The 13,697-nt window shown below is 41.6% G+C and overlaps 1 protein-coding gene across 1 annotated transcript in view; it reads left to right on the top strand.

The window, feature by feature from the left end:
* Positions 1–13,697, top strand: part of brinp1 (bone morphogenetic protein/retinoic acid inducible neural-specific 1) — a 148,303-nt gene that overhangs the window by 117,718 nt on the left and 16,888 nt on the right. The window contains exons 6-7 of the mRNA XM_069673665.1: positions 6,324–6,560; positions 12,783–13,005. Of these exons, the coding sequence (XP_069529766.1) occupies positions 6,324–6,560; positions 12,783–13,005 (460 nt within the window). The remainder of the gene's footprint in view (positions 1–6,323; positions 6,561–12,782; positions 13,006–13,697) is intronic.

Genomic DNA, 13,697 nt, shown 5'->3' with positions numbered 1-13,697 from the left:
TGTCTCTTACTAAACAGATGATTTACATGATACTCACAAACTTGAATATGTATGCATTACATGATTTTGATAAGCAGATAATATCATGATGTATTTATGGTGCCAGAAAGATGATTGACACATAATTAGACTAAAAGGTTACCACACATTCCTATTAAAAGGTTGAATATTCCATTAACAAAATAGGCAACCCACAAAAGTTGTACTTTGTGTTCCAGTTTTCTGCAGATCAGTTCCTTTTAGAGCACGGTGAACAGAGGAAATGTTCCTCCCAGTACAAACAGATTAGCATTATTCCAGTATTTATGGATGTTTGATGTAATTTCTGTGATTAATCTGCGCTTTTGAGCTGACACGTGTATACAGCAGCATCTTGACACTTTGAGGGCAGTCGTATCTTTTATAGCTGGAATAGAAATGTCGGAGCTTGTCATACGTCTCTCCTCCCCCTCTCTCCGGGGTTCTTGTAAAACATGTGATTTCTGCAAAAGGCTGCAAAGAGTGTGTTCGAGCGCTCGCACATTAGTCTACGTGTTTCTGTGTGTGTGTGTGTGTGTGCGCGCGCACGTGAATGTGTGACATTAGTACAATCTCTCACCAGCCGCGGCCCTGCTTCGACTGCTGCGCGGGGACACATGGCAGCGCATGACGGAACAGCTTGAAGAGTGCAGCTGAAGTGCACAAGCAGCCAACAGCGAGCACATCATAAATTTTGAAACATAGCTGCTATTAAATGTGTTTGAGAGCATTTGGCTTATTCACAACTAAATTACTATGCTCAACTCCCTAAGATAAATAAATACAATCTCTTCTAATTTAAAGGCAGGAAAAGCAGAAGAAAGTAATCACTGACTTACTTTTGCTCATCTCGTGTGTGTCCAGCGCAACTGGCAGTAATTCAGCACCATGGAGAGCTCATCTTCCTCTCCAGACTGCCTGCCTTCCTGAATCCAGCAACTGCTTCAACCTGCAATTTCAGAAATTCTCCTTTTTATTTTTTCAGAAGGCAGGAAGCTCTGTATGCCAAGACCGTTTTCATATGTAATTTATGCTTTCACAGTGATTACCGCACCTGTATCCGTCCCTGCTTTTTGAAGTTAACAATGCGAATAAGTGGGTCCTTTCAAAGCTAACCCTATATAGGGATATTGTGTGAAACGCATTGTGTCTTGCGAGTCTTTCTGCTCCACACAGATAGAGTGGTGTGCCTCGCATATGCATATGCCGGACATTGTATGTTAATATGTTCTAGGAAATGGGATTTGCCTCTTTTTTTGTTGTTTTTTTTTTAAATAAATGCATGCTTTAGGATCAGTGTTACTCAACAGAGCGTGGATGGAAGAGAAAAATTGACTCTTGACTGCATTTTCGACGTGAAAGCATACTGGAGATGGAGAGCTTGATTAGAATGTCCCAAACAATTATTCCCAACACACAAATTGAGATTGCACAACACAATTTCGAGTCGCGTCTGATAGCACAGGCGGCTGCCTTCCAGTGTGTCGAGAACACTTATGATAATCTGCGATAATCTACTCAGCGCAGACACAGCAACACATTATCCTTTTTGAATGCTAAGTACACCTCATTCAGAAGTTTAAAAAATGCTAACATATTCGGAGAGCTGAGAATAGCTGCGTTAGGAACATGTTATCCTCCGTCGGGCCCAACACACACGCTGTCAGAGACCTAAAGCTCTTTATGTAAAGGGATGAAAAGTGGATAAATAGCTACTTTAGCTGCACCTTTTACCTCTTTAGTTGTGGGAGAGGAGCTCGGGTGTGAAATGGGCCGACGCAGCAAATCTTACAACTATATGCCCCTTCTGTTTGAAGTATCTAGGGATCAGCAGGGTGGACTGGACAGGCCTGGACTTGCAGAAAAACAGGCAATCTTCCAGTTCAGGGGTCTTTGGTTTCGTATCACCGCTGCAACGATCACCTCCAATGGTAATTTAATGCCCCCCATTGAAGTAACGCACTTTATTGCACCAGTGGATTAAGTAATGATTATTTTGCGAAATTGCAGCCACACAATGGTCAATTAATCTTTAATGAAACTGTAACTTATGAGGCGGAGCGTGGCATTGCAATAAGCAAGGCAACTGCTTGCCAAGGCAGTTACAAGCCTCGGCTGCGGCCCGCGCTCCTCATCCATCTATCAGCGTGTAAAAAAAAATAGAGCATGCTGGGAAGAGACGTAATGGAGAAAAAAAAAAAAGAGGCAAAGTCACAGTTGCAGAGTCTCCGGTTTTTTAGCATTCATGGAATGTTTGACGGCCTCGCGCACGTACGTGAAGGAAATACATCAGCGTCTGATGTATGCAATGAGATTAACTGCCATTTTGAGGTGCTATTTATTTAGAGCGAGCCAGGCGATGGGGGTTGCGGGGAATTATGTGCACTGACAGAGCATGAAGTTGGAGGTTATCAAACGGCTGCACGGGAATTCCAATATGCACCTCTTTATTTCATCGGCAGCTCTTTTAATGATGGTAAGAGCAACTCCGATAGTCAATGTTTTCCTCAACTTATACCTGCCTCAGAGCCGTATAAACAGCAGCTTTATGGCCAAATAACTCTCCATTTCCAGCGCGCTAACACAACAAAGCACGTCGAGCCACAAAGATAAACGTTTTTACTCTGATTAGTTTCATTTTTGGCTCGAGGGGCCTCCAATCCTCGTACTCGTTCCCCCTACCGCGCTAACAAATGCTGATGGATTTACTTTTATTGCATGACATCATTTCTACGCCGCGAGTGGGAGGAGAAGACATGAAATTTCCAATTCTGGAATGTGTTCGAGGCGCAAGGAAACGTAGAGGGGAGAAGAAGAAGGCGAAGAAACGGGGGGAATGAGGAGAGTGATTGATGGAGTTGGCGAGAGCCAAAGGAGGACGGTTGGACGAGTCAAGGGGCCACGTGCGCGAGTGTTGCAGGAGTAGGAGCGAGAGTAATGAGGTAAGACAGAAGAGATGTGTACAGAGAGAAAGAGTGGAAAACAAGAGATCGGAAGACTGAGCTGGATGTCAGCAGCATCACGGAAAATTCCTTCTGCAGTCTACCGCTACCCACACATTGATATCACAAACGTGTGTGTGTGTGTTTTGATGTGAACTGGAGGCTATGAGGTATGCTTACACAGAAGAAGAAGAAGAAGAAGAAGACGAAAGGAGGGAGGGCTGAGGCACTCGGCGTTATTGTGCACCCGGCCGCTGGCACCAGCACTGTCAGTGAGCAGCGTTGATCCGTGAACTTGCCATCTGGATTCTCCCACAAATCACATTAAAGTTTCAAGCCCAGGAATACATCAAGCTAAATGAATATTGGATCCAGGGGCCGCAGACAGGCCTGATGGAGAGAAAGCCCCGTGCAACCCAACTCTTTTGTGGTCAGACATGATCCATCCATCCCCCTTTGCTCCCTCCGTCCCCCCCGCCGTCTGTTCCCTGCGATACTGATGGGCGGCGGTTCTGATGAGCGAAGCCTTCTGATGTCCTAAAAGAAGAACGGCTGTTTGGTATCAAGGGCTTCTGTATAGTTAGGGAAGCCTCGTATGGTTACTATGGAGCCCCTACAGGAAGTCTTACCTCCTCTGATGCTTTCTAATCCAGCCTCCAACTACAGTGTTTCCAGTAAATCCACCATTATAAAACCAATACACGATGGCTTCCAGTGATTATTTTTCCATTATTAAAGTTCAAATATCTTAGCCGCCCACTTAGCCATCCCACAATGCCTTGGGTTGAGTCTGTGTTCCTTATTGCCCACCAACCAGAGGCTTTGTTACTGGAGTGTTTGTCCGGCATTAAACAGCGAGGGAGTAATCCTCCAAGTCTCTAATCAATCCAACAAATTTTATACATTTGGGGCGCCTGTGGCTCAGTGGTAGAGTCGGTCGTCTCTCAATTGGAAGGTTGGCGGTTCGATCCCTGACTGCTACAGTCTACATGTCGAAGTGTCTTTTGGCGAGACACTGAACGCCAAATGTCTCCATAGCCATTGGGTATGATTGAAGATCAGCACTTAGGCCTTTGCCATCAGAGTGTGAATGTGATTGTGAAAGGGTGAATGTGACATGTAGTGTAAAAGCGCTTTGATGGTCAGAAGACTAGAAAAGTGCCATGTAAGTACAGCCCATTTGACCATTAACCAACCCAGCAGTGTAACTAATGGTAAACTCTACTTTGAACTTTCTTGTTACAGACTTTTATCAATGCTCTCTGCACTTTGAACTTATAATTTTGAGCTTACGTATTTGACTGATTTGGAAATTGAACTTTTTTCGTTGCTTTGAGGAATACTTTGGTAATCCGTAACCTTTTTTGGTGTGTGGTGGTTCTTTTTTTGCAACATTCATATGCTGCAATATCCGTCCATTCCATCTTCCCATTGAAGCAGGAGGTTCATTCATCCATGGAAAATATGGCTGCAGGTATAATTTCCTTTCTGAATTGATGGGTTGGCTGTCCTACAGTTGTTGCTAAAATTGAATTGGATTGCTGATTGCAGCTGCAAACTTGCCGAGAATCCCCACAATTCATCTCTTGTAAATGATCCAATGCTCTACATACAGCTACATACATAATGTTCAACCATCCATCCAATATCTATACCGCTTATCCTCTTCAGGGTCGCGGGGGGGTTGGAGTCTTTCCCAGCTGTCGCTTCCCAGCGGGGTACACGTTGGAATGATCGCCAGTCAATCACAGGGCTGACACGCAGAGACAGACAACCTTTTACGCTCACATTTAGAGTCATCAATGAACCTAACGAGCATGTCTTTGGAGTGTGGGGGGGAGTATCCGAAGGGAACATGCAAACCAAACCGAACCGGGATTCGAACTGGGAAACTTCCATGACGCAACAATTTTTGCCTCAAAACATCTCGACTTGCATCGCAGCTTTTGAATAAGCTGCTGTAACATTTTAGGCAACATTCCCAAAAAGCCTGCAAAATCCTGGAGGGCCTGACTCTTAGTATCAATTACTGATATAAAGAAGTGACAATTATTGCTGCAGGAATAAAGCAAACACAGTATGTGCTAATTTTCTTCAAAGGCTGGTGGATGGCGAAGCAGAATCTTGGCGCATATTAAGACCGTAATTTGCTTCTGAATTACCCACAGTTTTTAGTCCAGTGTATGTTGTGGATGGAAATATGGAGCGTTAATTGCCACATATGCATAATGAGAGACACCATTTGAGTCCATGACAACACCCTGAAGATGATTCATGTGTACAATCTGGAATTATATGCTTACTTTCTCTTCCATCTCAGCTACATTATGTTCATTTTGCATAAATGGATTCCCTTTTTCACCCAAAGGTGCGAATAATACGTGAGCGAGAGAAAAAAAACTAATGCAATCGTTCATCATTCAATAACATGTTACGTTCTGGTTCCTGGTCGCATCTTTTTCTGCTGAAGCACTGTTTGTGCTCAAGTAAAACCTATTAAGAAAATATTGCCTCACCAAGATGCTGTTTCATACGAGGAGGGGAAAAATCTATTTAGTTTCTTTTCCAATCCAGTGGCTTGTAGAGCGAGGGATTTATTTTCCCTCGGCCTGGAGTGAAGAGAAAGGCTTTACTGTTAGCTGTCCAGGCTTCACTTCGATGAGATCCCCAGGGTGAGATATGGATTGGCTCCGAGTCTAAAAATTATAAATACCTTGTCAGAGTGAGAGTGGAGTGGTACTTTAGCTCGAGCCCCAAATTGGCTTTTGGATTACATATTCAGCCATTGCCATTAGAGTATAATTAGCAGAATGCTGCCAAGCTGGGTATGAAAACCACAAGCAAATACAAATGGTATTTACACTGTAAAATGCAAGCACAAGGAAGCAAATTCAGTGCTAAATAACCCAACACAAAACAAGAAAGACAGCAGGCACCAATCACTGTTATACATCGCCACATCGCGAGTGACCTGCAGCAGAACTCGGCAGCTCAGGCAGAACGCAGTCGAGCTTTGAAGCACATCCTTTAGAAATAAATGGGATTTTTATAACACGAAACAATCTTTGAAGGGAAGTCGTTTCACTTTCACTTTCCCAAACTTATTCTTGTTTATGTACGAGTGCTAACGACTTTTCTACTTTAAGATTCGCTCTCATTAAGAAAGGGGCGCCACCTTCAATCAGACAGAAGCTTTGTTTGTTCCGAGCGTAAACAACATGAAGGATGCACATTTCAGATTTCCTTTTGAGTCCACTTATTTCCAACACTAAAAACATTTAAATGTGTTGTATTGTACTTTATATCTTTTAAGATAAAACAGCATTATGTCTAACTAAAACCTCCCGTTCTTCTCTGTTGCAGGTCTTCAGGTCATTTTCCCCGAATACCTGCAGGAGAAATTTGTCCAGTCAGCTCTGAGCTACATCATGTGCAACGGCGAGGGGGAGTACGTGTGCCATGACAACCAGTGCATCTGTCAGTGCGCCGACGAGTATCCCCAGTGCAACTGTCCCATCACCGACATCCAGATCATGGAGAACACGCTGCTGGGGATGTCTGAGTCCTGGGTCTCCTCTTACAAGGACTTTGAGAACTCTGGTGAGCTTTCAACTTGTATTTACCACACAAACAGAATGTAATCCGTCGTGTAATGTTACAATTTTACTGTTTTTTTAAAGGGAAAATTCCTGACTCTTAATTTGAAAGGGCATCTATTTATGGGCAGAGCTGCAGAGCTCAGGCAGTTAATGTAACCTCATGAGTTCAAACGTTCTGTTTGCTCGAACATGCAGGAAACTTTTGCACTTTTTTATAATTTGGCAGCTTAGTTCTTCATTTCTCTCTGCCAGATCGACATGAAAAATTAAAACTTTCTTTATCCAGCAGAAAACCAGAACTTTTTTAATGGTGCAAAAAGTGCAAAGGTCAAGGTGCATGGATGGGCCTTTCCTTAACCTCAACCAAATGGCAGTAAATCAGAAAGACTCACAGAGAAGATCCTTGAAGGTCATGCAAAGTAATATTTCCTCCCATACTAATATTTCAGTTTTCATAGGAAGCCACAAAGGTTGCAGTAAAATATTGGACCCAGTGAAGGAAAAAAAGCGCAGCCTCTGCCCAGTTGTTACATGTTCCAAGGCCCCATGTTTATCTATTATTGATATGATATAAAAGTGTCCCAATAAAACCTGCCAGCTACAGATAAATATATTTATGTGCCATGGAAGAAAGTTACGTGACTCATGGAGGTCAGCGAGTGCAGCACGGCTGCGAAGAGGTGCTTGAAAATAAACTACACTTCAAGAGGCCAAAAAACCTTTCACGCACTGAAAGAAAAGAAGAAGAAATGTAATCGATACGTTTATTCAGGCCTTTGTGGAACATATGTGCAAACTAATTACTTCGTGCTTGGTCTGTGGAAAGGATTTCTCTGTTTCAAGAGTTCAAGGATTTAAAGACGCTTCAGTGTAACATCAGGTTACGCAGAGCTGATGTAACATCACCACAGAGCAGAGGTTAATTAATGGACATTATACAACAGTTATCTCGACCAAGTAATCTGATTGGATAAGAGGCATTCCATGAGTGTGGATATAATCTGAACAAAACATATCAAAACATAATCTGTTGTTGATTGTTACTTTTTACTACTACTCGCCGCTTGTATAACTGTTGTATAAAAGCAATGTCACACTCGGGTCGTGATGTTCTACTGAATATCAGCACAGCAACATCATAACCTTGAGTGTAATATTGCTTAATTATACAACAGTTAGTTCCTTCTAAGTAATCTGATTGGATAAGAGGCATTCCATGAGTGGGGACTTTTCACTGTGTGTATCACTCCGACTCAGCCAGGTGTTCTAAATACTGTTATACTGTAGACTTAATGTCTACATTAATCAAGCTGGTACCTCTGAATCACACAGCAGACTCTTATTTCACTGGTTGATGATAAATTAAAACCTACAGATAAATGTACATGATAAGAAACAGCTGATCTGTGGTCACCTGTAGACACAGTGCAGGAGAATGTTTGGGTTGCTTGGCAAAAATAGTGCAATTTTAGTTAAGTTGTGGAACTAGTTGAGTTGGTGGAGCAAAAAATAATCTGTTGTTGATTGTTACTTTTTACGACTATTTGTCGCTTGTATAACTGTTGTATAAAAGCAATATTACACTCGATGTTGTGATGTTATATTGAATATCAGCACGGCTAAGTAATCTGATTGGACAAGAGGCATTCCATGAGTGCTGATATAGAGCACAACATCACTGGGTCTTTTCACTCTGTGTATTACTCCGCCTCAGTCAGGTGTTCAGAATACTGTTAATTAACATTACAGCAGACCGTGTATATCAACATTAATCAAGCTGGTACCTCTGAATCACACAGCAGACTCGTATTTCACTGGTTCATAATAAATTCAAACAAACAGATAAATGCACATGATAAAAAACAGCTGATCCATGGTCACCTGTAGACACTGCAGGAGAATGTTTGGGTTGCTTGGCAACAATAGTGCAGTTTTAGTTAAGTTGTGGAACTAGTTGAGTTGGTGGAGCAAAAAATAATCTATTTTTTACTATTTGCCGCTTGTTTAACTGTTGTATAAAAACAACGTCACAAGTAAAGCTGGGATGTTATACTGAATAACAGCACGGCTGTGATTATCTGCGGCCTTGAGCCTACGACTGAATCACAGCCGTGATGATATTCAGTACAACATCAGTCCCTCTCATGTGATGTTGCTTAAATAACTGACACATGCAGTCATTGCTTAAAAAGAGCGATGACTAAAAGTGTGACCTGTGCTGTAGAAGAACCGCACTGACATTTTAAGTGTCTGCATTGGAATATCTATCAGACTCCCATTTTTTTTCTCACCTTCAACTATTTAGTATTCCACTAAAGTAAAATGTAAAAGAAATGAGATATATCCTGTCAAAACACTTTTTTATTCCGTCAAAGCAATTATGCACAGTTCCTGCTCTACAAAGACTCCTGATTCCTCTGGGGAGAGACTTTTTTGGCCTTGTCAGTTTCCTTTTAAGAGGAAGGGGAAAGACGTGATTTGATTTGTCATGACTGATATCACCAACTTCCACTCCCACGGATAATGTATATTTCACCACGAGACAGAAAACGTTTTTTTCACTTGTGCATCTGTCCAAAAAATTACTACATGTACAAAGCGCCCTTTTTTCTTCTTCTGATGAACCTCAGGATAAAAAATAAAGCTTCTATATTAATTAAATACACTTTTTGAATACATTTGAGCCTAAAAATAGTACACCAAGAGATCCAGCTTGTTTAGTTGATTTGGCTGCACACACGTCTTCCAAATTCAGTGTCGCATGCATTATTTAAACGCATCAATTTGCTCTGTACAAGCGCAACGCAAATCTCAGTGGTGCCTAAAAGGTTTGGAAACATTAGATATGATGAAATATTTGTGATTATATGTCTTGGAGCCAACACAGTAGGATGTTTTGGTACAAGAGGTAAAGCAGGGTTACATTGCTGGAGCTGTAAAGCCTTGATAAGATGGAGGTTCACTTGAGATAAGAGCGATTTGAGGGACTAAGACCTTGATATATGTTGACCGAGCATGAGGGACTGATTTGATACTGCATTTTTCCTGCTGAGGGAATCAAACACTTCTGACTATTGGCTCCGGGAGACACCCACTTTTTCTAGGAAAAAGAGCTATGCAGCTGCTTGACATCCCTGAAAACTGGGTGGAGATATCCACGGCAAGTCGAAAACATGGGAGAAGAGATCCGGCCTCTTTGAAGAAAAGGAGGGGGAGCTGTGACGTGCCTGGGAGGGGAGCGGAGGAAAATCCTGACATTTCTCGGCTGTTGCAGAAAAAGAGCTCTCTACTCTGTGGTGAATGCTGTTAAACCGTCTTGGAGGGGTCTGTAGGGGGGAAGCAGGCTTGCCGTGCATGTCGTTTCTTGAATACAGGGATCTGTCTTTAAAGAGTTGAGTGTGGAGTTCTCCTGGTTGATATTTTTCTCCATGACAAATATTGTTTAGCGCTGCAGTTTTATGCATTAGGTTCCTTACATCGGGGGTCTAAGCTTAAGATTAAATGTGAACCCAAAGTAGGGACGATTATCTTTGTCTTCAACTTGACTGCTGACGCTGCTAAGGAGACATTTTTAGCACTAAATTGTTCACTCTAGTATTTATAATGATGTGCTTGAATTTATCTATGGCGATAATAATGAGCTCTTTGACTCAGTGTTTTCTTAATTAGAACACCAAATAAAAGGAAGAAGGAGAGTTACACCTTCAAGTCCATTGCGGAGCTGGTGTTCGAAACAAAGGTCAGAGAGCCGGACTCACGGAGTGCTTGGGGGAGACGAGCGGGAGTAACATAAGGACAATCATCACCACTGCTGGGAACAAATCTGTGGAGGCAGCGCTCTTCAGTAAGAGTGTGAGAGCACAGAGTAAGAGGGTGTTTACTGCACTGAGGGACTCAATTCTCTGCAAATACTGCCAGCAGAAGCAATCCAAGAAAGTAAACCACAGACGTCCAGCCAAGTGTTAAGTTAAAGAAGACGGGACAGAGTTGTGGGTGCCCACTGACCGTGACTACATTTGGAAATCTCGAGCTGACAGTCTTCTTTACAAAATATAGGCCGTAAACAGTCCACTCTAAATGAGTGTTTAGCGACGTGTCATGGATGAACCTTCGGATTTACGATGGATGAGCCAACTTTGAGAGATTTAACACATTTTCCTCATGAAAAAAGTTTATATCCTTAACCAACTGAGAACATTAACGCACATGAAAGCAACTTCCTTGGCAATACAATACATCTCCTCCATAAGCAAACATTTTCCAGACAACATTTCCACCTTTAACCTAATATTACTCTTACTTAAGTACAGTTAAAGTACATGTAGGTATTTATCATATCAAAGCCTATAACAAAGGCCTTAAAACTCAGAGATTAAAAAGTCTGCATTGCCGAAGAAACACAACAGACTCAACAGTTTTGTCACTCACCAGAAAGGTTCTGGCAAACAGTCTGCTGCTTTGTTGCTTGTTTGTGATTCCACCCGGGATGTTTATCTAGATCGGATTGAACAAATGAATTCAAGTCGAGTGTTCTTGTCGAGCAATCCCACTAAACAATATTGTTTACACTTTGTCTGAAAACATACCGGTGGGTCTCCAGATATGATTGTTTTTATAATACATTCTTATGACACTATTTCAATAAAGTCGAATAAATACAAATGCAACATTTAGACTTTCTGACTTGTGAAACTTACTGTCTTACTTTTTTCTTTTCTTCAGATGTTCGGTTCTGTAAGGGATAATGTATAGTGAGCGGGTTGTTATGGCAAGATGGAACACGGTTTACACGGCTCTTTAGTTATCAAATCAATAATCAGGCACAAATTATTGATTTGGAAATTATTTTATTCATTTAAAAATGATTATATTTCTGTTAAAAATAGTCAGTTACACTTACAGTCAGAGCTGCGTCCATAGCAACGGTTAACCCTGTAGCGTGTTTGTGAAGGTTCTCAGTCATCCAGGTCATGGTAATTCTAAGCTTAGAATTAACTCTGTAGCCTTCCGAAAACAAGCGAACCTAGCTGTTTTTTACTCACATTAAAATGAGCTAAGCTAGGTGTTTTACTCACATTAAAATGAGCAAAGTTAGCTGTTGTTACTCACATTAAAATAAGCTAACCTAGCTGTTTTTTACTCACATTGAAATGAGCTAAGTTAGCTGTTGTTACTCACATTAAAATAAGCTAACGTAGCTGTTTTTACTCACATTAAAATGAGCTAAGGTAGCTTTTGTTACTCACATTAAAATAAGCTAAGCTAGCTGTTGTTACTCACATTAAAATGAGCTAAGCTAGCTGTTGTTAATCACATTAAAATGAGTTAAGCTAGCTGTTTTTACTCACATTAAAATGAGCTAAGCTAGCAGTTTTTACTCACATGAAAATAAGCTAAGCTAGCTGTTTTTACTCACATTAAAATGAGCTAAGCTAGCTGTTTTTACTCACACTAAAATAAGCAAAGCTAGCTGTTTTTACTCACATTAAAATGAGCTAAGCTAGCCATTAGTACTCACACTAAAATAAGCTAAGCTAGCTGTTATTACTCACATTAAAATGAGCTAAGCTAGCCATTATTACTCACACTAAAATAAGCTAAGCTAGCTGTTATTACTCACATTAAAATGAGCTAAGCTAGCTGTTTTTACTCACACTAAAATGAGCTAAGCTAGCTGTTATTACTCACATTAAAATGAGCTAAGCTAGCTGTTATTACTCACATTAAAATGAGCTAAGCTAGCTGTTTTTTTTTGCCTAAAGTTTTTGCATCTTTTAACCTTTTTATTGCTTTCTCGCCGCTGTTTTCGTCTCTTTTCTTTTTCTCCCTCTGTAAACAGATTGTGATTAGAGTCAAAACCCTAGCAATGGTCGGTTCTCCATAGCAACGGTCTGCTATCAAGAAATAGCAGACCTCGAAATGCTGTAATTAATTAATTAGAATCATGTATCTAACACAGCTGTGTAATAAAAATGTTAACTTACAATATAATGGGAAAATATCTTCATTTAGTCAGATGATTTCATTACAGCCTCCAGTGAGAATGCAACATCTTGGCATCTTCTCCCTGGTGTAGCACCTTCCAAGAATTCAAGTCAGTAAAATAATTCCTTGTATTTCTCTTCCTTTTTCACCTTTCCCTGTCACACCACTTCTCTCTCCACTCCCCCTGTCCCTGTTTGGCCATCTGCTCTCCCCCTCTCCATCCCTCTCTGTCATCCAGATGAGTTCAAGTCCTTCCTGAAGAGGCTGCCATCCACTCACTTCCTGCCCATCAGCAGTGTGCATCTCCTGTGGGGCAGCGACTGGGACCTTCAGGCTCGCTACCGGCTCCTTCAGAGCTCCCTGGAGATCCAGCGGCTCAAGATCCAGCGCACCGCCCGCAAGCTCTTTGGCCTCAGCATCCGTTGTCACCACAACCCCAACCACCAGATGCCTAGGGAGAGGTGGGTAGAAACACAACCTCTACATAGTGATGGGAAATTGGATGTAGATTTCCTCTGAAAGCAAAGCAAAGGTGATGTTTATGGTGTAAATGTTAGCTTTTCCATTTGCTGGGAAACTAGATGTGAAAATCCCACAGAGGAGTGACATCTTTTAAAGGAAACCTCTCCTCTGAGATGATGTAGGGCGTTTTATTTTGATTGTTGCTTCTTGAAGCATGCTCAGTAAGGTTGTCATCCATTATATATTTCTACTTATGGTTCTGTTGTTTCTTGTCCATCAAGTCGACTTAGTGCTGAGGCTTGCACATGCCCAAAGCACTCTTGCTCACTCTTGTATTTCACAATCCGAAAAGCAAATGTAGCTGTGGGAGTTTTCTTGATAGGTCATTGCACACATCTGTCACCACCTACTGCAGCTAAAGCTTAAGAGCCATGCCGCCGATGCGCTACATTGTCAGCACCGCCCGGAATACCAGAAATTTCCCTCCTCGCTCTGGCAAATATCAGAAAACACTATGCGAAATATGCAAGGCTCCCATTTGCCACTTGAAACGGCCCTAAATCTGTTCTGTGTTGGGGATGTCACCTTATAAATGGAAACAGAAACTGTAAAATATTCATTTAAGTGGTCTGAAAATGAGCAGCTGTCAACTGTCAGTGACAGAAAAAGGAGCACACCCACATTTGTGTGC

The sequence above is a fragment of the Semicossyphus pulcher genome, unplaced genomic scaffold (genome assembly GCF_022749685.1).
Source record: "Semicossyphus pulcher isolate SPU_LCO1_2020_fin unplaced genomic scaffold, fSemPul1.0.p SCAF_22, whole genome shotgun sequence".
NCBI classification, from domain to species: Eukaryota; Metazoa; Chordata; class Actinopteri; order Labriformes; family Labridae; genus Semicossyphus; species Semicossyphus pulcher.
The sequence above is the reverse complement of the archived record's forward strand: the minus strand, read 5'-3'. Positions and strand labels throughout refer to the sequence as shown.